We start from the raw sequence: 26,255 nt of genomic DNA, 5'->3' as shown, positions 1-26,255 counted from the left end.
GACACTTGATATTCAGCTCAGGTTCCTCCATTTCTCTTGATCGTCTCTGAGTCCACCTGTGGTAAATTCAGCTGATTGGACCCACACCTGTCTATATAAGATCTCACAGCTGACAATGCAGATCAGAGCACAGACCATGAGGAGGAAGGAACAGCCTGCAGAGCTCAGAGACAGGAATCTGTCGAGGCACTGGTCTGGGGAAGGATACGAAACATTTCTCTTAAAGATTCCACAGAGCACAGTGGCCTCCATTATTCTTAAATGGAAGAAGTCTGGAAACAACCAGGACTCTTCTAGAGCTGGACCCTGCAAAGCTGAGTAATCAGGGGAGAAGGATCTTGGTAAGAGAGGGGACCAAGAACCTGATGGTCACTCTGGCTGAGCTCCAGACATCCTGTGTGGAGATGAGTAAAGTTTCCAGCAGGAAAACCATCACTGCAGCAGTCCACCAAGAAAAAGCCCCTCCTCAGTGAAAGTTTGTAAAGAAACACCTACAGGACTCTCAGACTGTGAGAAACAAGATTCTCTGGTCTGTGTGTGGCCTCACGCTGGAAGAAAAGCAGACATGACGCTTAGAACTGGTGATCCTCCTGGAGGTTTCTCCCATCTCCACGCAGGATCTGTGGGGCTCAGGCAGAGACGCAGAGATACAGTGGAGAGGACTCTTTCCAGAGGAGTTTGGGTACCATTTGCTATTTACTCTTTGCTACTGAAAAGAATGTGTGAAACTATAACGATCTGCAAAGCTACCATTAATGAGTGATGTTAGTGACTGACTCTGTAAATATCAACTTCTCTTTGTAGCTGAGAACCCTACTCTGTAAAACAGTTTCTCAACAGAGACTCAAAATAGTCATAGTAAATGCATTTTCAGACACAATTCTAGTTTCAGGTTTTCCATTATTAATGCTGCTCTTCTGAGAGCTGACATTAACTCCACTGAGGCGTAAAACATGATCTTTTGAATGCTACCACAGATAGCATACATATTACCAAAGACACCACTGATGTGCCCATGCAAGCTAGATGCAAGGAAAACTCAGGTCTCAACTCTGCTCTTTATTTGCACAAATACTGTAACCAGGGCAGACACAGGGAGGCCTGTGGAAAACGCAGTCAGAGTAGTCAGGGAGCAGGTATCAAAAGATTTTTAAACGGTACAAGCACTTTACACCGGAGCTTGGAAAAAGCAGCCACAAATTCTGCAGAAGAGCCAACCCATAGATTTACACAGTTACTGTGGATTACCTACAAAACAAATGTCAAAAATGTTGCATTACAAGTGGCATTGTTGTGTCAAATATAACGCCGAAAGCAACAGGGCATGTTTGTAAAGTGCAGTACAAAAACGTGAACAATGTTGTAGAAAAAGATGTAACTAATATCCAATGAAAACAAAAACTAAACACAAAATGTGCACGTTGGTCACCAAGAAATCATTATACATATTAATACAAAATGTACAAGATACAAAGGGGAAAAAAAAACCCAAAACAAACTAACAAACCAAACCCACTAAGGGCTCATTAAAGTGGCTGGAGCTGTTACTCTGGATCAACCTCTCAGCATGTGCAAAAAAAAAAAAAAAAAAAAAAAAAAAAGCTCCCCATGTTTTCCTAAATTTGACAAGTGCGCCATTCACAGTACATCTAATCTTATTTTCCATTTTAACAAAGCAAAAAATGTCCTTGAACCATGAGGAATGAGGGGTGGGGTGGGGGGGTTCAGGTGATGATTCACACCTCAGTACAATCAGACATCTGGCTAATAATGTAACAAACACGACCAAGTCTGCTTTATATTTGGGAAGCAGCAGAGTCCTAATACAGTTTAAAATTCAGCTGAATATTTCTAACCAATAGGTATGTAAGGAAAGGTATGACTGTGAATGGCAGGGGGCAGGCAACTGATGGATTTCCTCGGTAAACATTGATGTATTTGTCTGTACTAATTCAATTACATTTATTAATTGACTAATGTTCAATTCAACTGTAACTGAAGTAAAGTGAGAATGCTGTTTTGAGGCATTTTCACAGACATACAAGAGGAACTGTTAACGTTCCTTTATTCATATGATTCCCATGAGAACAATGATCTGCGTTTCCATTGAAATGACACTGAATGACCTGGCGGGGGCAGTAACATTATGGGCTAAAGATAACATTTGTTGCCTCCTTGCCCCGAGTGGGACAGCATCATATTCAGCGTATGGCGTGTTTACAGTTGCCTTGTTAAGGAAATAAATTTAAGCTGGTGAAGGTGTAGAAGTGTAACAGTTGGATAACCCAGTGTTGATGTCTTTCACACAGATGGCATGTGAACTCCCAAGGACACAACACAACACAGATAAATTTAGACTTGATTAAAGATGACTAAAGGGAATACATTTAAAGGGGCTGAAAACATTAAGATAGCTGCCACAGATAACCACAAACGTAAAATCTATGCGTGTTAAAATCTCTGCATCTTGACATGTTTCTGAGTTTTCTGTTGTGACACTACACTATACTATACTGCGGTACAGGCAAATTACATCTTATAAAAGAATAAAAAGTGTGTGATAGAGAAGAGACAGATTTGTTTTCCAGGTGTCAGTTCACTTAAATATCTGTTTTTAACAGCGGTGCTATCAGCAGGAACTGCTTCTTTCTTTAATCAACTTTGGCTATTTTGAAAGAAAATGTCACCAATCCAGGCTCTGCCCTTTTCCTTGTTTTGGCTTCATTGGTAACATCTGGTAGCAATAAAACTGTACTTTCAGTTTTAGAGTCTAAATGTCATCGAAGTTGGGGAGTCCTATATTAACGTGCAGGTTTTAATTTGAAGGTTATTGTTTTAAATAGAAATTCCAATCTTATTGAACAACCTGGTGATGGACCAACAGATGAGAAAAAGTTAGGTTCTAATATAGTTTAAAAATATGCTTTCAGTGCTCAGTCTATATATAAGTACATCATTAAAGTGGGTACTATTTCTGTCCATGCATACACAAGTAGCAGCAAGTCGCAGCTGATGAATGGAACGATCACATTGTTATTGCAGGCACACACAACAAAACCCACTTCAGGTAATTAGTTGTATTATGATGTTGATGTTGGTCTGTACAGACTGAAATATGTCCACAACTACTGAATGGATTTTCATGAAGTTTTGTACAGACATGCGTCGTCTCCAGAGAATGATCTTTAGTGATCCTCTGAATTTTAATCTAGCATCACCATCAGGTCAAGATTTTAATTTGTCCAACAGTTTAAAATACCTGCAAATGTAATGACCTTCCATCCACCTCAGCTGTGCTTCGCTCATCAGCATGTTTGCTTGTTAGCATGCTGATGTTAGCCTTTAGCTCAAAGTTGGCATATGCAATGCTGTACATGTTTTAATACAAAGGGAGAGAATGAACTTTTGGTAAACCAAACTTCTGTTGAACTGGGTATCAGGCATCCTGCTTGTCTGTGTAGGAGGTGTCCGTGTGCCCTTCACTCCCTGACTGAGCAAGAGGATTATTCCTGGGTGTTCAGGGGGTGTTATGTGGTGACAGCTGTCTGACACAGTAATGTTTGTTTTTTTTGTTGGGGGTGTAGGTGGGTTTTTATTCCAGTGGGATTATTCACTGGATTATAAATAATCCCACTGGAAACTAGTACTGCAGAACCAAATGCTCCCTCTCAGTCATTAACACATCATGTACTAATTAGTGCACTCAGTTTATTTAACGTGAAGCATAACCATCCAAACTGAGTCAAACCTGTACGCACTGTAAGGCAGCACTCAGCTATTTTAAGGAAGAAATGTTAAAAACACTCAGTTTTCTGTTGCACATCAGACTTAATGGTTGTGAGAATATGTTCCACTGATAAGAACGGATTAAAGATGCTTGTTGATTTGAAGCCTCTTCACCTGAAGAGTTCCACTTTAACTACTTAATCCTTCCAAGCAGCTACGTGCAGCACTGTTAGAGTCCAGTGTGCTAAAGGAACATCTGCCCTGACTCCACACTGCAGAGCTGTGCTATGTGTTGGCAGGCTGAGGGGCTCTGACACACTTGTGTTCCCGTTTCAGCACAATCCTTCACTCTCCCACTGCTTTGACAGGCCTCATCAACTAAAAGGCAGGTCTGAGGCTGGCATTTAATCTCAGTGACCCCTCTGCCATGGCACAAGATGCAAGTAACACAGCAGCTGTATCATCTTTAGATAAGAGAGAAGAATTGATGGGTAACCTAGAAGTGTCCAGGTTTTTTTTGTGTGTGTGTGTGTGTGTGTGTGTGTACTTGTACTTGCTACATAATAAGGAAAACAGAGTGAGGACATTTTGGCCGGTCCTCACTTTTTGAGACACCTTCAAATCACATTTTGAGGTTTAAGACTTAGTTTTAGAGTTATGGTTAGAATTAGGTTTAGAAAAAAAATTTGGGACTGACCAAAAAAAAAGTAGTCCTGGACCCACGCCTTAAACACGATCTGTCCCAAAATGGAATGGGTTCTGCCCTGGCCCTTTCGCTATCCTTCCACCAAGTGTGGTGCAAATTGGTTCAGCACTTTCTAATCCTGCTGACAAATAAACAGGCACAGGTGAAGACCTCCTTTTCAGAGGTAACGTTAACAAAACACTAGGTCAGGGGTGTCAAACTCATTTTAGCACAGGGGCCACATGGAAGAAAATTTATTCCCAAGCGGGCCGGACCGGTAAAATCATGGCATAATAACTTAAAAATAACAAGAACTTCAGATTGGTTTTTTTTGTTTTACTTTGGTCCAAAATAGAACAAGCACATTCTGAAAATGTACACATAACAAATACTCCTCTTGACAAAACACTTAGTTGAAAATTCTGAGGAAAAAAATTGGTGCAATTTTAAGAACACAATACACTCTTAATTGATAGAAAAATAAAAGCTGTGCAATGCATGAACAATTTCAACAAACCAAACTTATGAAATTTCCACAGAAGACAATCATCAGTCTTTCTCCAGTTCACAGAAAATCTGAAAGCGTTGCTCAAACTCCCGCAATAGTCCCGTAATTTTATCTTTGAACCGCTTCATGTCCACGGCATGTTGGGTCACGCACACATCTTTCAGACAAGGAAAGTGAGCTGCATCACCACCTGCCAGTTGCGTCTCCCACAATGACAGCTTCAACTTGAACGCACATATGCTGCGTGACAACTTTGTTGCGGCCTTGCAGCATTTTGTTCAAGTTATTCAAGTGCTCTGTAACATCCACCATAAATGCAAGGTCCTGCATCCATTCTGTGGACTGAAATTCTAACACTGGTTTGCCCTTTTTTTCCATGAACTGTTCAATTTCCTCTCGTAAATCAAAGAAATGCCTCAGCGCAGCACCTCAGCTTAACCATCTCACCTCGGTGTGGTACTGCAGGCCATAGTTGTGGTCTTTTCAGGCCTCTGGATCGGATTAAATTAACAGTTTGGACGACCACTTTCATGATGTTATCCATCTTTAATGACTTGCAACACAAAGCCTCCTGATGCAGAATACAGTGAAAAGTCCAAAAATCATGTCCTCCATTTGCAGTCTGCACTTTCTTTCTGAACATTGTCACAACACCTGCTTTTTTCCCGATCATTGAGGGTGCGCCATCTGTAGCCAGGCTGACGGCGGGACCAGTCCACTCCGACCCTGTCCAGCGCGCTGATGAGTGTGGTAAAAATATCAGCTGCTGTTTGGTATCCGTCATTGGCACCAACTCCACGAACTCCTCGGTGACGGTCAAAGTGTCGTCAACTCCGCGGATGAATATGGCCAGTTGCACAACATCTGTAATGTCCGTGCTTTCATCAATTGCAACTGAAAATGCAATAAACGACTTTACTTTGCGCTTCAATTGGCTGTCCAAATCTGTCTGCAACTGTGTTTCTAGTCAGGCTGATATTTGCAAAAGCCTCACGCTTTTCAGGGCACACAGTCTCCGCAGCCTTCAGCATGCACGTTTTCACAAATTCACCCTCACTAAATGGTTTTGAAGCCACTGTATTTCCATTAGCAATAAGGTAGCTAGCTTTCACTGCAGTGTCGCTGATTTCTTGGCTATGAGTAAACATAGACTGCTGTTTCTTCAGACCCGCCAACAATTCATTTACCTTCTCTCTGAGGGTGCCAAAGCACGTAATGTTCGAAGTAGAAGACGTAGTAGGGCAGGCAGAACAAGAAGGTAGCTCTGGACTAGCTGTACTTGCTTGGTCTACTTGCTCAGCCCCGGTATAAACAGTTTGCTTGCTTAACAGAATTGCTATTGCGACATCCAGTGGACACATTTAGAACAGCAGTTTCTTTCATTGAAAAATTGCAGCTCATTTTTATACCTTGCAAAATCATCTTGCGGGTCAGATTAAACTTGTTCGCGGGCCTTATCCGGCCCGCAGGCAGTACGTTTGACACCCCTGCACTAGGTGAAGGGCAGCAGATTCCCAGTTCTCTCTCTCGCTCTCTCTCTCGCTCTCTCTCTCTCTGTCTCTCTGTGTGTGTGAGAGAGAAAGAGGGTTAACAAAAATCGCTTTGACTGCTTTCTGGTTACAACTCTTCACGTTTCAGATTCCATTATTTACGGCCATCATCATAGGCAAACTCGGTGTCGCTGTATGACTCAGACGTCTCAGGTGCGTGAAGTCATTCCTGGTCAAGCTTACTGTTCACAGCAGGCCAAAATGACGCAGGCCACTGGGAATTGTGGTGATGGGCTGTCCACCACTGAGCACTGCTGTCATGCTCCCACTACCATCCTACTCCTAATTTCTTATTCAGCCCTTCTTTTGTTCAGCTACATCCAGTGCACACAGAGACTGTAGACTTTGTCTCTGCTCTTTGTGCACATTTATTTGTATTTTGTCCAGCGGTCACTAGCCTACCAAAAATTCTCTTTGCAGCTGTTTAAGCTGGATCAGCTTGAACAGTTCAGATTGCTGAGCCATGTGGAACCCCCCCCTCCCCCCCAAAAAAACCCAGAATCCACAACCTTGACCTAGAGATGTGCAAGTGTCGCAGCACATGAGCTGCCACTTCTATTTTATTCTGCTTTCATCACTTTTACCAGTAAAGTCAAAAAATAACAGACTGAAACATATCAGACAGGTCATGTCATTGCATTTAGTTAAAGAGAGAAAATGGCATGAAAGTGAAACTGAAATGGCAGCACATGGATGACGTTGCATATTTTATGCAGCGGGGGTCTAAAGTGGTCTCACACACTGTAACGGTGCTTGACTAAGCAAAGGTGGCTTCATAAGACTGCCCATGCTGCATTTCTGCTTCAGCTGGGCGGCAAGTTCCAGGGACACCAACCCAGTCCCAGTGTGCTGCTGCAGAAGATAAACAATCAAATATATCATGTGGGAGGAAAAACACACACACACACACACACACACACACACACACACACACACACACACACACACACACACACACACACACACACACACACACACACACACACACACACTTACTTGTACTTCTATCTTTGTGAGAACACTCATTGACATAATGCATTCCCTAGCCCCTTACCCTAACCTTAACCATCACACCTGAGTGCCTAACCCTGACCCTGACCCTAACCTTAACCTAAACCTAATTCTAACCATAACTCTAAAACCAAGTCTTAACCCTCAACATGTGATTTGAAGGTGTCTCAAAAAGTGAGGACCGGCCAAAATGTCCTCACTTTACCAAAATGTCCTCACTCTGTTAGTAAAATACTTTTTTTGGTCCTTACTATGTAGCAAATACAAGTGTGTATTACACACACACACACACACACACACACACACACACACACACACACACACACACACACACACACACACACACACACACACACTGCACGCGCATCACAGCAGTGGTGCAAAATACTGACACCCAAACTCAACAAGATGGTCACGTTTGATTTAACCAACCATGGTGATAAGAGGCGGTATGACATTGTAGCACAGTGGTGTAAATGGAAAAATTGTTGATAACTAGCATTTAATTTTGGTAACATGATATAACACAGATGTGATCATGTATATTTGATCACATCTGTGTTATATATCATGTGATATATATATGTCATATTTTTCACTGCACCACAGCAACACCCTGCTGTACATGTGTACTCATAATTTATAAAATAATTAGTAGTATACTGTTCTATATATATATATTATTATTACTGTTATATACTGTTTATACAGACGAGAGTTTGTTTTTTCAATTGTTTCTATTTTCTTAAAGGATCATTTTGATTTATTATAGTCTTAGTCTTATTTTTTAGCCCAGGCATCGTTTTTATCAACAACTCCTCCTTCCTGAACAACTGTAGAGGTCTTTTTTTTTTTTTTCAAATCTCTGATACAACCCGTTGGAGTGTCTCCTGAAATAGTGCCCCTGCGGCAGCAGGCACATCGGACCTTGGTTGTCATGGTTACGATCATAAACATGTAGCTTGGTTAGATTTAGATACTAAAACTACTTGGTTAGGTTTAAGAAAAGGTGGTGATTTAGCTTGAGATAAGTAGTTCCTCAACATTGACAATCTTTGTTGTCATGGTTACAATAATAACAACGGTCATAATTACTACGGGCACTAGATCTAGTCTAACAACAAAACATAACTATGGACCACAGCTTTCAGAGGTGGTTCAAGTTTTCATGTGCAATGAGGGATTATTACCAACATTTCAGGTGTGGTTTTGCCTGTAAATAGTAAACTTTTGACTCGTCCCTGAATCCCAGCCATTACTTTGAGTGCAAAGTTATCATAATGAATGTGGCCAAAACTACCAAAATACAAGTAAGACCCAGTTTGCTATAATAAACCAGAATTATCCACTGAAGCACAGTCCTCATTGTCAAGTTATAACAGGATGATGAAATGTGTCATTGATTCGTGCTGCGCTTCTGGCTCTAAATGCAAACAGAGCAGTATTGAAGCTTCTAATTTGAGGCACAGCTCCTACAGTAATTCTCACACACCTTGCACTGACATTTTCCTCTTGAATATGCATGAAAATCCTCTGCCTAAAAAAAAAAAAAAAAGTCACTAAGTTTGGGTGGCCACGAGGCTTTGCATATTTCTGTGGGTAATGTATTATTAGTCACAGTAAGCTCCTTTTTCCATTCCTGTAGGAAAAGCTCATAGAGGCTTGATTTTTGTCAACAAAAAGAATATAACCACATAATAATTAGATGTGTGCACCTTCCCGCCTTAAGCTGACATGTTATAAAGCTTTACTGAAAAAAACTCCATAGAGCAGCAAAAATGTGTTTATTAAAGTGCCTTTACCCAAGGGAGGCAAAGTGTGCATGTGTGGAGGGGGGAGGGGTGGGAGCTCTTTTAAAACAGCTGTTATATCAGTGTGCCCCCCCCCCCCCCCCCCCCCCCCCAAAAAAAAAAAAAAAACTGCTGAGATGAATAAACAAACAAGCCCACACGACTGCCATTAATAATTACTGAGTTGCTCTCCAGATTATTAAGACATTGAAGATAAAGTGCTTTCTTCATATTGTGCATTTATGCTTTGACCTGTGTGAATTAGGGAGTCCATCAGCTGAATCGCTCTGGGTGACCACATCCGCTTGTTTCCATGGATATGTTGCTGTATGATGTATGGCCTCAAATCCATTTGCCTTCCTCACACAGCTCTCACATGGACGCAAAGGCCAAAATGAGATGCTTGTGAAAATGCTGCCAGTGAGGCGTCAGTGAATGGAATGTGTTTTTTCCATCTTCCATCACTGGGATGATAGCTGGGGACGTGACACTGCAAAAGTGTACTTAACATGCCTGGCAGTCAGGATGCCATTTCTAAAGGGTGATGAAGACGACTTCAGCAGCATCAATCTCTTTATTAGAAAGTAATGGTCACTTCCATTCGGGGTTGTCTAACACCTAAGGGCCACTTTGGTATTGATTGCTTGAGCCCACCGTGATTAAAATCTTGGCAAACGCTTGCTCCTGGTGAGTGCAGGAGCTGAGGGGTGGAGCGGAGCACGAGCCTGCAGGCGCGACCGTCCCCTGATTCAGTGCCAGTTGGAAACCTCTCCCAGACCACAAGCAGCCGACTCCACAGCCACTCAGCCACAGTGCCTCTCCCACAGCTGTTATCACTACTGTTTGTTGACTCTTAATTATTGTTTTTCTCCAAGAGTCCAAAACCCAAGTCAAGTGCCTCCTGTCCAGACATCTGCAAGTGCTCCAGCACAATTACTTAGACACACAGTCACTTGCATACAATGGGAAAATCTAAAAAAAACACATTTGCATTGTCTTTTTTTTTTTTTTTTTCTTCCCAGGCTCTATAGAGATCCAATTATACTGTGAGCTTAATTTCACACTGATAGAAGTGTGTGTGATTAATATGCAAACAATTTATCAGGCATTTGATAAATTGCTGTTTGATCACACTTGCTGTTTGATCACATACAGTAGGTCGAGGTGTCCACATGTCTTTGGTGCTGAGATCCTCCCTCCTCGTCAGCAAAGCTATATTTCATTAACGCGGATGACTGAGACCTCATTACCTGAGCTTTCCTTGTGGACGAAGAGAGTCTTAAAGAAGGAGGATGACCATCTGGAAGTCATCAAGAGGGATCACAGTGCAGAGCAGCAGAGATAACTGTTTAACTCGCTGTCCAGAGCACCAGCGTGATCCATTTCATGCACATCTGGCCTGTGGCTCCCAGCTACAGTGTAAATTACAGTGTGAAAGGTGTCACCCGCTGCAGCTGATCGGCGGCTGCAGTTTGCCGTCATGTGAAGCTGTGTTGAATTTGTTCCTGATATTTTCTGAGCATCAATCGCATGAGGATTTCTTTTTAGACAATTGTTGCCATTTGTTGTCAAGACAACCAATGACACTATCATCTATGGGGCATTCGGCTCATTTAGCTCTGTATGATAATATGACATTTAAGAAGATAGCGAAGCACCTGTCACATAAATATAGTCGCTATATCTGTGGATGACTGTTATGATGTACTGAAAATAAACTGGACATTTGTTATGTAAAATCCTACTTGATAGTTTTGCAGAAAAAAAAGAGACCGTTAAAAAAAAAAGCATCCTGTGATCTGAAACATCATGGACTAATTAAGCCGCCATTTATAGAAAATATCTGCTGTTCTCAAGAGGAACCACATCTGAAGGTAGACAGGGGATGGATAAAGAGGCAGATAGTACTTAATTATCAGATTGTCTTTCATAAAGGCAGACTATGCATGTTTGTGTACATGTACCCTGAGTCCTTGAAATTGTACCAACCTGTTACAGCAAATACATTTTACATTTCAGCTTAGTTTTTTCAACATAATGAGACAACGTTAAAGAGTGTACTGTATCCGCTAAAGTGCAAAATGTTTATAATGAACGCATCTGCAAAACGTTCAGTACCCCTGTGTTTAATTCATTCTACAATATCTGCTGTGACATGACTATATGTGTTCACACTGAAGCGCAATTCTTGTATCTCACTGTATTCAAATGTGACTGCTACCTCAGGATGTGAGACCTGGTCTGCACTTTGCATGCCACCATCAGCCTGGACTGCATCACTGTGACTTGTGTGCAGCACAAAAAAACCTTGCACTTTCTTTACAATTATGTTTCCCAACAAAACATAATGGCAAAACAAATTAGTGGCATAAAAATATATTTCTAGAGAAGGTGTTATGTATGCAGATAGATTCAGATGTACCTGAAACATGTAGTTAACTGCAAGTAAACATAGCTACCCTAACTCAAGGTCAACTTATTGGTATGGTGGAGGCAGAGTTTGCTTGGTTGTCATGGAGATGGCTCAAGTGTCTGTGAATACCGACGAAATCATCATCGTCAGTCACAGAATTGACTGGGAAGGCGTCAAAATCATTGACCAAGGTTCAGTGGGTGGCTGGAGAAAACTCAAGGTTGACATCGCATCTGACACAATAGCTCATCTTTCAACCTGTTCACATGACAACAACCGACACATTTCCATGGCCACTGAAAAAAACATCTGCTGATAAAGACTAGGCTTTTGAAAGCATCTTGAGCTAAGACTATCTGTTCGAACCAATGTCCAAGAAGATGATCTGTGGCCACACTAAGCTACACAGACAAAGCTGCATACTGAGCATTTTTTTATGTAGCTGGTGCTTTGACTTGCAGTTTCAACTGCAAATGCCTGTAAATGAGATTGTGGTGTTGTCTGTTGTGCTGTGTGTTTGATCAGCACGGTGCAGATTTAGCTTTACTATGTTTTTATGTTTGAGTTAAGGTGCATTTTGCATCAACTAAAATAAATGATCCAGATGAAATTCAGCCACAGTCTCAGCCCACCACTGCTCCAAGGATTCCACCAGCAACATTTTAGCCTCAGGTCCACTTCCCCTCAAACATGATTTTGCAGTCTCAAACACCAACTCCAACACTAATGCTTTCCAAAAGTCTGAGGCCATTTTCCCAGAATGGGAATATAGACATGTTTAAAAGGAATTAGAAATAATAACAAATAATAAGAAAAAGATATAGAATTTTTATATGTATGTAGTTTTTAACTATCTTGCAAATATAAATGAAATGGGGTTTTTTTTTGATATATGTACATACACAATAATTTTACAATTTTAGTATGGATATTTCATATGTGTCAAAAACTTATCTCCTTATATCCAGAGGGTGTATATATGTGATATATATGGCAACATCACTCATGATATAGGGACATATATGTCCATATATTATGTGTCTGTATGAGCATATCCACTGAAGCACATAAACTCTGGAATCTGTCTCTGACGAGGTTGGCAGCCATTTTGCTGATTTGACAGCGGTCTTGAAATATGAGCCCTTGCACATACCCACAGTCGGTCTGTCTCTCTGCCGTACAGATAAATGCTGCTGAATGCTGAAAAAGCACCAGTGCCTGTGGTCAGTCTGACTAATTTTGTGATTCCTGGTAATGGGTTTGACTGCTGAACCCATCACTTGGCCTCTGCTGCAAGTACACTGTAATGCCCTTGTTTATGTACCACGGTTTGATTGACATGTGTGGAGGATTGCCTAATAGTGGTCATTAAACTGATAGCAATGATTAGAAAGTCTGCCCTATGGAGAGCTGATGAGCAGTGACATCATGACGCACTGAACACCAACGACATTCATCTATCAGTCTTTCCCACAAACACTCTTCCTGTCAATCTTCTTTCTCTGTCAATCATCCCAATTAACAAAAGATAAAACGTCCTTTGTTGCCTTCAGGGGCACTTTGAATCTTGTGTTTTCTTAAGGAAATCAGCTTCACCAGTAGAATGTCAGTTTACCTCGTGGTGAAGAAAAGAGGCTGTTCTGAGTAAATGTGTTTTTTTTACACACTGCTTCACATCAGGTCACGCCAAGAAGCCGTCCCGTCTGCTCCAGTGGAGTTGTCGGAGGTGAAGCACTTTGCTCAGTGACATCTTGAAAGTATTTGAAGTAGAACATCATTTACTGCCTTCACCCAGCTTTTCCCTGTGGTCCTCTGATTCAAACCACCCAATTAGACCTGCGTGATTACCATTCATTTAACTAGACATCATCATCATCAAGTAGATCGGGCGTTGTTTTCACTCTGGATGTCTTTCCCTCTCTTTGGTCTTTATTTACCTCATTATTTTTGGGCACCACAGCTGCCATAGACACGCTTTCCACAGTATCTCTATTTATGAATATTAACTGAAGACAGTAACACTTTCATAAACTAAAAGATATTCTCCTTTTTTTCTCTCCTATAGAATAAATATTACTTTAAATAAATATTACTTACTTTTATTATTATTATTGTTCTTTATTTTATTATTATTGTATTGAAATTCACAATTGTCCACTAGCTTATTCATGTATTAAGTTAAGATTGAGTCTGTGTCATGATCCACTGCCTTTGTCTGAGTTGTTAAATAGTCTGATGACAGTGGGAGCAAAGGATTTCCTGAACCTCTCAGTCCTGCAGCACAGAGACATGAGGTGTGGGCAGCTTCTCTGACCTGCAAGGATGTTATGGATATATTGGTATTTGCTTCATCCAAATGCAGTTTAGCTGATGCATGAATAATTTTCACTGGCTTCATTGTGACTTCAAAAGAACAGTGTTTGCCTCCTTTAGACAACTAAAACACTTCACGGCTTTCCCAAATTATTAATTATTATTCTTTGGCCTCTTGAGAGCAGCAGAACAAACACAATATTAGTCTGGCCACCTGACAAAAGTAGGTCCAGTATTGCCTTTGTAGCTCTGTTTTGGTCTCCGTCATGTCTGCTTCTTTAGCTGCCAAATGCTCCACTGTGTTCACCAGCTGTCTACCTGTGTGTGCCTGCTGTTTGCTGCTGGGCTTTGGTTTCTAATAGTAAATATCTCCCTGCTGCAGCTGGAAATGAGCTTGATGAGGAAGAGTTTGAGTTTCAGGGCCTTTAAACTAAAACAATGAGCTAAAGGTTAAACACTCTGCAGAGCTGAGGGGAACTGCAGAGTTGCTGATGCATCTCTGTGGGTTCATTACAGTGAACAAACCCTTTCAAATTAGTAATTTAATCCATTGTTGATCTAAAAAAATATTGATTAGTGTTAAGAATTGCACTCCCACTTTCTGCTACTGCTGTTTGTAATTAGGTTACTCTCACCAAAACTGAAGGAGTAAAGAACCCTGTTTTCATTCAGCGATTGACTAAATAAGGGGTTTCAGCTGGGGAACATTGGATGTCACCACACGAGGCTTTACCTCGCTCATTCGTTTACTTGATAACTTCATTCAGGGGACACGGGGGGGGGGGGGGGCCTCGTCTATGAGCTGCAGTGCTCTGAGCAAGTTAAGTGATGAGTCTGGATGGCTTCCTGGGAATGTGCAGCCTGGAGGCTCGTTGTTCTGGATGGTGACATCTCATTCTTTCCTTTTCAAGATCTGGACTATAAAATAGCTCAGATGCTGTCAAGCCTGAAGCGCACCCCCTTCCTCTAGCCCCATAACACACTGCTTAAAGATGCCGGGGAGGCATCTCATACAGGATAGTGGCCATGTTATCCATATAATATCACTGCAAACAAAGTAAATATGGCATGTTTTCACATTTTGGGTAAGCAGTTAAAAGAACACATATTACTCTTCTGCTAAATGACACTCTTGCAGAGAGAGAGAAGTTGTCAATGTGAAGTGAGAAAGGCCTTGAATTCCATCCAGTGATGAATACAGGTTGTCATATTCAGATCTCCAGTCGACTTTGACACTTTTTGGCCAAACAGAGCTTCTTGAGGTCCTTTAAACACAGACACAAATGACTTACCGGCACCTTCTCGCCATGAGGATACCACAACCTGGAGATTTAAAAACCTAGAGCTGGATTTCAACGATAGTCAAACTGATAAAAATGTACGAATCATAAAAAAATGGTGTAGCATTAGGAAAAAAGTCAAATTGTGAATTGTATATTCACCAGTAATATGCTTACAATTGCAGCTCTTATAATTCAAATTTGTATGACTTCATTACCTGCACTCTGCGGTGTGACAAGTTGAGGTAAAAGTGCTGAGAGGCAATATACCAGCTATTGAAAAGCACAGGTGAATGCTGGGATTAAATGAGTGAGAGCAGGAGCAGTTGTGAGCACAGGACTGAATCATTTCATGGCTTTTTTTTTTCTGCGAGGTGGTTGAACTGTACGTGATGTCATGAATGGGACTTGGCACAGCAGACCTCTATGAGGCTCCTGACAGACAGAGAGCCTGAAGTAATTAGGCTAAACCAGGGAAGCTTATTATTTTATTTTATTATTTTATTTTATTTTTATTGCTTTCGGTTGCAGAAGCAGTCTCTGTATATTTCATTGTGAGTATGGATCAATAATAGAAACATCAACCTGTTGACAATGCAGTGCATGTTTCACCCATCTCATGATAAAAAAGAAGCAACTTTTAGTATGATGGTATGAAATCAGGTGTTCCCCCTGCAGATTCTGACATAGTACAGTAAGTACATGTGTCTTCCTACTAACAGCGCTGGGTACTGTAATATTGGATGTAGTAGCTCATTGGTCACAATGTTGGTACGGAAATTATCTTTGTCAGATCTTTGTAAAGTACTATAAAGTTTGTACAGGCATTGATTTCATGATCAGTGGATTAATATCATATCACATGACTCAGCAGTGCAGATAGTCCAGATATCTGGTAAATGACACTAAAAGAAACAAAAAAACAAAACAACTGATGGAGAAATGAAAAAGAAGGGAACAATTCAAAATATTGCAGGTAGAAAGATTGATGTGTGATGTCTATTAAACCAGTCATCTAAACCGTGTCATTAATGTTAGTGGAGCATTTAGCAGCTGAAAGGCCTGAAAACCTATTTTCTCAAGCAGCTCCTTACTATGAGCAATGAGGTCTCAGGTGAGTGCACAATCCTCTGCTAAGTTTAGAAGGGTTTGTTGCTATGTCATGTCAGATTTTTGGGCTTGTGTTTTTGTTCTTTTCTCTCTAATTTGAAGTGCACCAGACTCATGCAGCAATCAGAGTTTACAGACATTAGAATCAAGATGTGATGAGAGTCAAGGCTCAAGGTCTTTATTTGTCAAATGCGCAACTATTACAGGCATGGCAGCCACTGAGGGCAATGAAATGCTTCGGCTTCAAGCTCAGTGCTGAAAATGAAATAAATAAGTCCTATGTGAGGACATCATTTAGTTTTCAGAAGTTTTACCGGAGCTTTAGTTAATTTACTTATAAATTACTAATTAAATTACTCTAAGAACATTTTTTCTGGGGATTTTTAAGGGGAATTAAAAAACTCTTCATTACAGACAGTGGAGAGAGGTGACAGGAAATGAGGGAGCGAGAGATGCAACAAACAATCACTAATAGTTAGACCATGGTCTGGATCTGGATACACACGCCGTATCAGGACCTGAGACACACACAGAAAGGGGATAGATGAGACAAAAGACAATAATCCCAGAGAAATAAGTGTGAAAAGTGGAGGGTGGAGTAAAAGGTGTTAAAGCTGTTCAGTTGTTAAGATGTGTTGAGACTGGTTGTTATAAAAACGGTTGAGACTGTTAAGATGTGAAGTTAACAAAAAAAGAAGAAAAACTTTGTTTCATTTTTTTAATAAGATGAAGCAGTTTATATTAATATGCACATTATTCAAAAGCTCCAACTGCCAGTAAAGACACAGAAGAGCCAATGTTGGGGGCTACTGTAGAAACATGGCGGTGCAACATGGCGGGCTCTGTGGAATAAGACCTGCTCCCTGTGTAGATATGAAGGACTCATTCTATGCTAACCAAAACACAATGATTTCTGTTTACAGGTGAATATACACTAATGAAAACAAAATCATGAATATAGATTATGAATTGATGCCCCTAAACCTTACACACTGGTCCTTTAATTGTCAGACATCCCATTTGTTTCCAGGCTTGATCAAACCTTGGCCATCCAGCCAGTCTAAGCTGACTAGACTGGTACATATGGATTAAACTGGCATTGCAGCAAAGAATGGTTTAACAAATACAAATATTGTCTACACATGCACAGACTTGAATTTCTCATTCCGATTTATTTTACAAAATTTACAAAGGTTTATTTACAATTGCAAACTTTGGATTTATTTGTGAACATCACTTTACAAGCTCAAAATGTTTTCTGACCCTAGTTTGACTCCATACTGATGAACCATGCACACAACAAATTCCCAACAGATCGCCAACAAAGGGAGACGCATCTCAGCATGAATCTGTGAATGTTCAGCACAGGCTTACAATTGCTGAATACTTAGCTAACATTTGTACATATTCATCTCAGGCTAGCTGCTGCTTCTATTACAAGCAGCATGTCTTCAGACTGAAAATGACCTGAATGGGAACTGGAAATGAATAGTAATATATGCGGGGTGAGTGTGAAGGAGACAGAGGTAGAAAATTGCAGCCGCTCAATGTTTGAGTTTATTCCCGTGCACGTATTTTCTTTTTCATTGTTATTTGTTGCCTAATAATAAAATATAGATTTGATTTAACAACATGGGTATTTAATGGCAGCATCATCTGCAACAATGCAGCGCTCTCTGACCTGAATGGTTGCGTTGATTTAACTACCACTCATCTTAAAGCAGATAATAAAGACATTCTTTTATTGTTTTAGGGAATACAACAATACAGTGCTGAAATAAAGTGGTCTATCTATTCCATACATAGCTTATACTATTTACCTTTATGACTATTTTATGTTTGAGTGATCGTCAGTGACAAAACACTTTGGCCAATAGAGGCAATTACAGTAATGATGGTAAATGTTGAACTATGGTGTAACAGCAGAACCTATAGACTCAGAAACATGACTTAGTTAGGTCCCTGATATACAAAAGGAAAAGGGTATTCAGGCTTAAGCAGTTCTGCATACCACATGTGGTATTTGCATCTGTGGATGAGCTCCACATGGCAGCAGTCGACACGCCTGCATGTATAGTTAATGTAGTTTGGGTGATGAGCACATGACAGAAAGTATGCACATCTTTGCATGAACATGGATATGGAAAGTGTGATTTGGGCTTCACCAGACCAAATAATGCTTTTGTGGTAAGACTCTTTAAAGTATTCACTTAACAATGAAATGTGCCCTTTCAGAAGTTACAAAGTCCTACGATATGGTTTTCACATCACACCAGAAAAAACTGAATTAGTTATTTTTGTGGGGTTTGTTTTTTACTCTTGGGTTTCTTTTATTGATTACTCTCAAAGGTTTAGAGATAAAACATGAGGTTAGTGAATGAAGTTATAGTGGCTTGACAGAAAATTAATGAGCAACTGTTGAGCAACCAATTAATTATTTCATGTTTTAAGCAAAATAAATTTATTTCTTTTTTTAACACTATATACTGATATTTAAATGATTTACTGAGAAAATGAAATTGATTAATAATGACCAAATCTTTAGTTGCAGCCATAGATGCTTTTAGGAAGTTTGTGGGGCTTTTTGCATTAGTTTACTGATTTTCTTTTACAATAGATAGTGGGGAAAAAAATCAATATGGGCTAATATCAGGTGGATGTGTGACTGTATTATATAGGAATATAATTAGTATTCCATGGAATAAAAATAACCATTATGAACAGTAACTATAAGCTTATTGAGTTGCAGCCTAAAGATTAACATCACGTATGAACTGTTAGTTGTTTTCTTCGGGGGGGTGTAGTTGATGTGAACGTGAATCCGCTTTGCTCTCGCCACCGTCCGTCTGTGACGTAGTCAGACCCCAAGCGCTCATAATCCGGAGCAGCGGCTCGGAAACAACTCCGGGACTACCGACGCGGATCGCAAACTTGGCCCCTCTCTTTTCTGTGGCTGTGACTCTCTTGTCTCTCGGCTGTTCGCCTGGTATTGAGGCACACTCGGCTCTCTGAGGAACAGTTTGGAGACACATTTTTGCTTGTTAATGACTTGTGTTACAAAACTTGGTAGAGGAACAGGGACACCGTCAGCCGCCGGCCCGGCGGGGAGAAATGGTTATTCCCCCCTCCCTCTTTAAACACTAAGCAGCGGGTGTTGTTCAGCGCAGCCAGATAGGGTCGAGTGTCCGCTGCTCACCGCGGCTACCTGCCGAGAAGATTTGGATTAAGACCAATGAACTGGGGGTAAATAATCTCCACGGGAGCGTTTACCGGGCGGAAACCGACTCATTGTCTCGCTGTGGGATTTGTTTTCGACACCTCTGAAGGCTGAAGACGATGTCTGTCCGGGGGCACATGGTCGCTCTTTACAAATGCACAGTTCTTCTCTCTCTGAGGATGTTGCTTCTTGTGCCTGCAGGGTTGCCAGTCCGCAGCCAAGGGGACTCTCAGTCCGACAACAAAGTGATGGACAATATCACCGTGCGACAAGGAGAGACCGTCTTTCTCAGGTGAGTCCACACATTTCTTTCTTTTCTTCGTCTCTCATTTTCTTCCTCCCGCTGCTGCTTTTGAATTCTCGAAGTTGAGCTGTAACTGCGGGCTTCAGTCGGCTGACTGAAGTATTTAGTGGGGGGGGGGGCAGAAACATGACTGAAGTGTTGTCTGTTTTATCATGTTCCCGCCGCTGAAAAAAAGGGGGGGATTTCAGAGGATTAGTCTCTGGAAAACACTCAATTCAGAAGCGATACTCTGCTAATCTTTAGCAGCTGTTAACGAGAGATTTAGCGCTTTTAATTGTTGTGTGATGGTGCAGAACTAAAGGTGGAGGAAAAAGGTGTTTCAGTCTTCAGAGTGTCTGCTGAGGACTGGGAGAGGGTGCTGCAGGTGGAGGAAGGAAGACGGGGAAAAAAACAAAACAAAAACGCCATACCATAGAGAGTGCATTGGTACAAATGGATTGACTAGCAATTCCTCAGGATGGGAGATTGTCTGTGGTGACCTTTCCCCTCCACCGCGCCCTCACAGGCTTACTGGGCATAGAAGGATTTGTGCTGCTTTCAAGTGCTGTCGGGAATGTCCAATTTAACATGAACAATAATCGCAGTGGCTGAAGGAATGGATTTTCTTTGATACCAGAGTTGGCAGGATGTAATGTGTGGGAGGCGGACGGGGTTGGGGGCGGCATGGGAGCAGTGTTAACAATTGATGGTGAAGGTGTTGTTGTGGGCCTCTTGCATTTATATTGTATGAATGTAACTGTCGGCATGAGTTGAAAATAAGCGACAGGGAAGTCAGGTTGAGGCCATCTAGACGCCATGATTGACAGTTTCTCCAAGCTCTTCTTGCTGCCAGTAATCTTCAGTCTTTTCACTTGATGGACTTGAGGTCAGAATAAAATAATGTTCAGTCAGCTGCAAAATTACCCCAGTGATGTATAGGCTGAGGTTATATGCTCAGCCACAGCCTTCAAAGATGGGGTCACACAATTACATCATTAATAATTCTATAATTTAATGATTTTTTTAAAAAGGAAAATAATACCTCAGTTTCATCAGTTGACTGCATTTTTCTTGCGGGTGATTCAGGAATGATTAATTCAACCAAATTGATGACCATGCATAAAATCATGATGAAACTTGCTTCCCTGAAAAACTTTTGTGTGCTGAAAGCTGATATAGGTGGCATTACAGCACACTCTCTATCCTGTATAGTGTCTTGTTGTTAATCTTTGGCTAACAATTTAACAGTCACTATACTCCATCTCTGGACTGCAAAAATCTAATTAGAACTGGGTAAAACCCACATCTCATATCATTAATGACCACATGTACTTGATAATGCAACATGCTGTTGCTTGGACCTGCACATTGGGACATTCTTTTTCTACTTGCACTGATTGAAAAAACAGTTGTCCGGGGAGGCTCAGGGTTTCCTTTGGTTCCAGCAGGTCATCAGTAAGGTGAGGATAAGCTCAACTTGGTTTTTGCTTCACTGGCTGTGAGCTCACACAGTTAAGGGAATGAGACTGCTCATTGGGTGACTGCTCAGGATCAACAGTACAGCAAGACAAACTAAACCAGACCGGGGTCAGCATCGTGCCGATCTGCGTTCTTTCATATATAATATGTCAAGAGTCCCTGTGCAGCACAATGCTAACAGTGATAATTGCTTGTGTCTGGTTGACAGGAGACCATTTCAGTTTATAAATGTTTTATCAGTGCAATGTGTTGCATTTGTTTTCAGTTTATATACCGTGAAGGGCCAGGGACAAAAATAAATAAGTAATAATCCACTGGCTCTACAGACCTGAACTGATAAATTCATGTCCTTTGACATGAAAAACCCTGCCTTAAAAAAAACCCTGCAATGGATGCAGTGGGTTGAAGTAGTTAGGGTGGGATGATGTTGATGGAAGGTGGAAGAATTTAGCTGCATCTGCGTGATTGAATTAATGATTGTCTATGTGATTGTTTGCATGACGCAAGATTAAAAAACACACTTGTTAAATACAAATAAATGGAAATGTTAATCCACATTTTGAATTCAAGGCATATTGGGAACTGTATTGACAGGCTGCTGTTGAAGTACTGGACAGTTCCAGTCGAGTGCTCCACTGTCCTGACTTTCAGCCTTCAGTGCTGACCTCCTTCAGCACCACGGACAGCGCACTGCCCAGAGATGCACCAATCGATGGGCTGGCAATCGGATGAGGCCAGTTTTCAGCGTGATTTTTGTTTACCCTTGTTCAGAGAGAGGGAGCGTGAGAACGCCCTTCACCCAGTTATTTCATAGTTAATCGTCAGTATTTTATTATGAATATGCAATTGAATTATCCAATGAAGAAAACTTACAAAATGGTTGTGTAGCTGTCAGTTAGAGTTCTTAAGAAAGAAAATCAGAGTTGGCCAATCGGTGCATCTCTAATGCTGCCCTGTCTTTAATGACAGGCTGCTAATGACCATGCCAGCAAGCCAGTAAACATCCAGTGTTTCTGCTGTGTGTTACATGGTGAAAGCTCATTATTTTTTCCTGATCTTTTACATGTTGCTATACCTGAGCCAACCTGCAAAGTACGGATACTGTTGTAGATGAAAAGCTCATATTGCTCTCGAAATTGGTGAGCAGTGCCATTATTACTCTACAGTTCAGCCCTCCACAGGTCAATGGGACCGGCAAGTCTGAACTTGCCATGAAGTACATCAATCCTCCAGGCTGAGCAGCAATAGCTGTTTCAGTTGTAAATTGATTTACACAAGCTGTGGCTGTGCTGGGCTTTCAAATTGTTGGTGAGTGCCCAATCACACAGTCACATGGGTTAAAGAGGCATTTGAATCTAAGATGCGTGAGGCTGGATGCTTAACCCGCAACGCTGTCCAGCTGTCGACACTGGCTACCTTGAAATAAATTCAGTTTCTGCAGCTCATGATTTGCCCATGAGGTCAGGCTCCTTTCTTTTCAAAGATGGACAGGATCTAGACCGTGGATGTAATGTCTGAACTTTGTCTTCAGTTTAGACTTGTGTCTAATTTTGATGTCAGTAATGGAACCAATCCTTTCTGCACCGCTTTTGACTGTCGGGTACATTACTGGCAGGCTGAGAATTCCAGACTTTGATAAAAACACAATATGGTCAAATATTTCTCCTCCTTTGTTCTTGTATTCTTCCTTATACCCATGGGATGGGCTGAATTCAGTTTTTATTTAAGTAGGACAGTGGACTTTCTTGTAGGTGTGATCAGGCTGCCTGCCAGCCAGTCCAGCTCCCACCCAGGACAACTTCTAAAAAAGCTTTACTTCAACACTGACTGAAGACTCCTTTTCACTTATTTATAATGTGCTTTACGACACAGCATTGTGTTTACTTAAGCTTTATGCAAGCTTGTGGGATTATTAGACAGCATGAAAATTAATAAGCACATTTGAGGTACATGAGAAACAAGGTGAGGTCAGCAGTAACATACACGATGCAGGAAGGCCTCCCTCCAAAAGCTAGCTGAGACGATTTGTATTACCTTTATAGTTCCTGGGAAATTTGGATAATTCAGACTCACCACCCCTGTGTTGCTGTGTACTAACAAGCTCCCCATTGCCCTTTTTGACAACTGCCAAAACTGAGGGTGGTATCACATTTTAAATTAAACTAAGTTAGAGCTGCCATTTTCATTTTTAGCTTCCTTTTTTATTTGTGTTGTTTTTCGATGGTGTTTCCTGATCCGTGGAGATGAGGCATAAATAGTATTAATTATCAGTTTATCTGTATTGTGATCTGAGCTCACACCCCCCAGTTGAGCTGCTGCTGAAACCTCATGGGGACAGAGAACAGCAAAACTACACTATTACAGCTCACAGAAAATTACATAGGAACACACTGTGGTTACATAAAACCAGCACTGATACAACAGTGTGAGGTGTTTTAAATATTGTGAAATAAATAAATAATCCAAGGCACTGGCAAGACAGAAGCTTTTAGTGAACATTCCTGGGAAAAAAAAAAAAAAAAAAACTCACAAAGCTGCTACTCTGCTTCCTTTCCTTGATTAGATGACTGTATAATTAGAAGGAGATCATGTCTGGAGATTTTTTCTTTTGCCAAACTGTGAGGCAGTTTGATTGCACCCAGAACTAGATGAGTGTTTCTGTCTGATTGTCTGAGCTGAGCTTGCTCCACAAAGACCACGTCCCCACCACAAAAGCAAACTATAAACTATTTACAATTAGTGACTGTACTGTAAATCTTCACTGTGTAATCCTTTTAAAGGATGCTGTTGTTACACAGCCACTGTTAGTATTAACAGCTGATTACTTACCAGTTCAGCATCAGACTTTTTTTCTTTACTCACCTAGAGCTGGAAAGCAACTCAAATGTTAGATCTGGTCTCTATGACATCCTCTCTTCTACTGCTGTTAGCATGCTAACCAGCTAACAACTATTTTCTGATAGTGACTAACTGTAGTGTCCATGCTGCCCTGAATACATAGCGCTGCTCAGAGGGCACATAATAACCTCTTGTCTTGTAAATGCAGCATTGGCCAAAACTCTTGTTAAGTGACAATCACCACCACCACCTCCCGGCAAGAGAACACGTTTGGCGGCAGAGAAAATTTACAAATGGTTCCTTCAGTAAATGTACTTTGAGAAATGTAGTACAACAAGTTATTCCATCTTACAATGTGGAAAACTTTTAGCTTCAGTAAACTATATTAGATAATAAAAAACTTAAATTACTGTATAAAAAAAACCTTCCTGAAAGAAAGAAGAAATGTTGTACTCATAGCACCTTCTATATATCTCCTGAAAATAGAATAAGGCAGTTACCTAATATTCCATTTGCTGTTCATGTACCTCTGTAGAATGAAATCTTTCAAAGCAATAACAATAAAGGGAAATATAAAAAGGCATATTGATGGACTTAAACTGCCCTCTGTGCTGTCACTTTATTGGAAGGTGGCATTTTTCTTCCTTCTCCATTCCTGGCTTCCTGTCGATCGGCTGCTCTCGGCTCGTGGTATTTTCTGTTTGTCCTTATGTGCAATAAGCTGTTAAATCTCTCCATGAAATGTAAGGATGGTGGTTAAATGCACAGATACTAAACGTGATTAAGGGTTTTATTTACACGCAGGATAGATCAGTATTTACAGTTGTAACAGGAGGAGCAGCAGAGAGATTAACTACACTTTTCATCACAGTCAAGTTAATGTAAGTTAGCACATTGGTACCACTGTGCTTTACATGGACTATAACTGGACTAAAATAAGAACACATTAATTTCCCAATGCTCTGCCCACTCAAATGGACAAAAGAGACAAGCGGCCTCCTGAGACTGCGATTAATGAATGTCGCCACAGTGGCCGAGGTGGGCTGACAGCCTCCTGAGACGCTTATCTACCTGCGCAGACCATTCTCGACTCAGAACCACGTCATGTTAACATTTATTCCTTTCTCTCCCAGCTGCCTGATGAACACATTTGTGATTCAGGTTAAATAGTTCAGGGACGAGGCTCTGTTCCAAACAGGGATGTTTGCTTGAAACATGTATTAATCTGTTTTCTTACATGCTGCTTTCAGCTTGTTTGGTGTGTCGTTGTCGTTGTTGTGAATGAAACTATCCTTTTCTATCTCTATCTTCTAATTTTCTATCTAGTCCATGCTAGGAGTTAAAGCAGCTTTCTTGTTAAGAGGTCATTCCTTTTATTCCTCATGTGCCGTGGGCCAAGATTGGAAAGCTGATAATTTGATTTCACAGAGGGATGCTAACGATTTCCTCTGTAATTCCATTTTCTTTCACCTTGCATGGTCTAGCCAGGCTGCCATCCATCAGTCCCACGTTTTCACTTATTGTCTTCAATGTTATTGTCCCAAAAAAGAGCTTTCACCCTCAAAATAAAATGGCAGTAGAATGGGATTGCTGTACAATTTCCATCTGTTAACAAGATTTTATAGAGTCCTTTCTAATAGAGGTGTAATATAGCTGAAAGCATTTTTCTTATTTAATTAAGTGTTAGGAGATGGATTTTTTTTTGCTTTTTCTCTTAGTGTTTATCACTTAGCCAAAGTGGCAAAAGATGACTTGAAGTCGGTGAAAGATGCGTACTCATAAACTCCCTCTCTCCGTGTTATTTCAGTCTTTCAGTGTGAGGGGATAATAGCAGAGTGCAGTATGGTTCTTTTGACTGTTTGTGTATAGCATGTGGATTTCATGATGATCTTCCAGTGATATTTGGATAGTTTTCAATAGGATGTTTTCTCCTTGATTATGTTATCAGCACAACAGCACAGCAGGATGTACAGATACAGATGGGTGATAGCAAGCTTTATTTATCCTGGGAGTTTTATTGAGATCTCTACAGCAGAGAACATGTTATATCTG

At 40.9% G+C, this 26,255-nt stretch overlaps 1 protein-coding gene across 6 annotated transcripts in view; it reads left to right on the top strand.

Moving 5' to 3' along the window:
* ntm (neurotrimin) overlaps nucleotides 1-26,255 on the top strand; it is a 419,652-nt gene that overhangs the window by 266,323 nt on the left and 127,074 nt on the right. For 3 of the 6 annotated variants that reach the window (XM_071461186.1, XM_071461185.1, XM_071461183.1), the window contains exon 1: nucleotides 18,705-19,895. In XM_071461186.1, coding sequence (XP_071317287.1) covers nucleotides 19,723-19,895 — 173 coding nt within the window. In that variant the 5' untranslated portion in view covers nucleotides 18,705-19,722. Of the gene's footprint in view, nucleotides 1-18,704; nucleotides 19,896-26,255 lie in introns of those variants that run through there. The other 3 variants (XM_071461187.1, XM_071461184.1, XM_071461188.1) reach the window with 2 other exon arrangements.

Source organism: Trachinotus anak, unplaced genomic scaffold (assembly GCF_046630095.1).
Source record: "Trachinotus anak isolate AG129_WGS33_773 ecotype Australia unplaced genomic scaffold, CSIRO_AGI_Tana_v1 ptg000024l, whole genome shotgun sequence".
Classification (NCBI taxonomy): Eukaryota; Metazoa; Chordata; class Actinopteri; order Carangiformes; family Carangidae; genus Trachinotus; species Trachinotus anak.
Note: the sequence above shows the minus strand (reverse complement) of the source record. Positions and strands in the feature narration are given on the sequence as shown.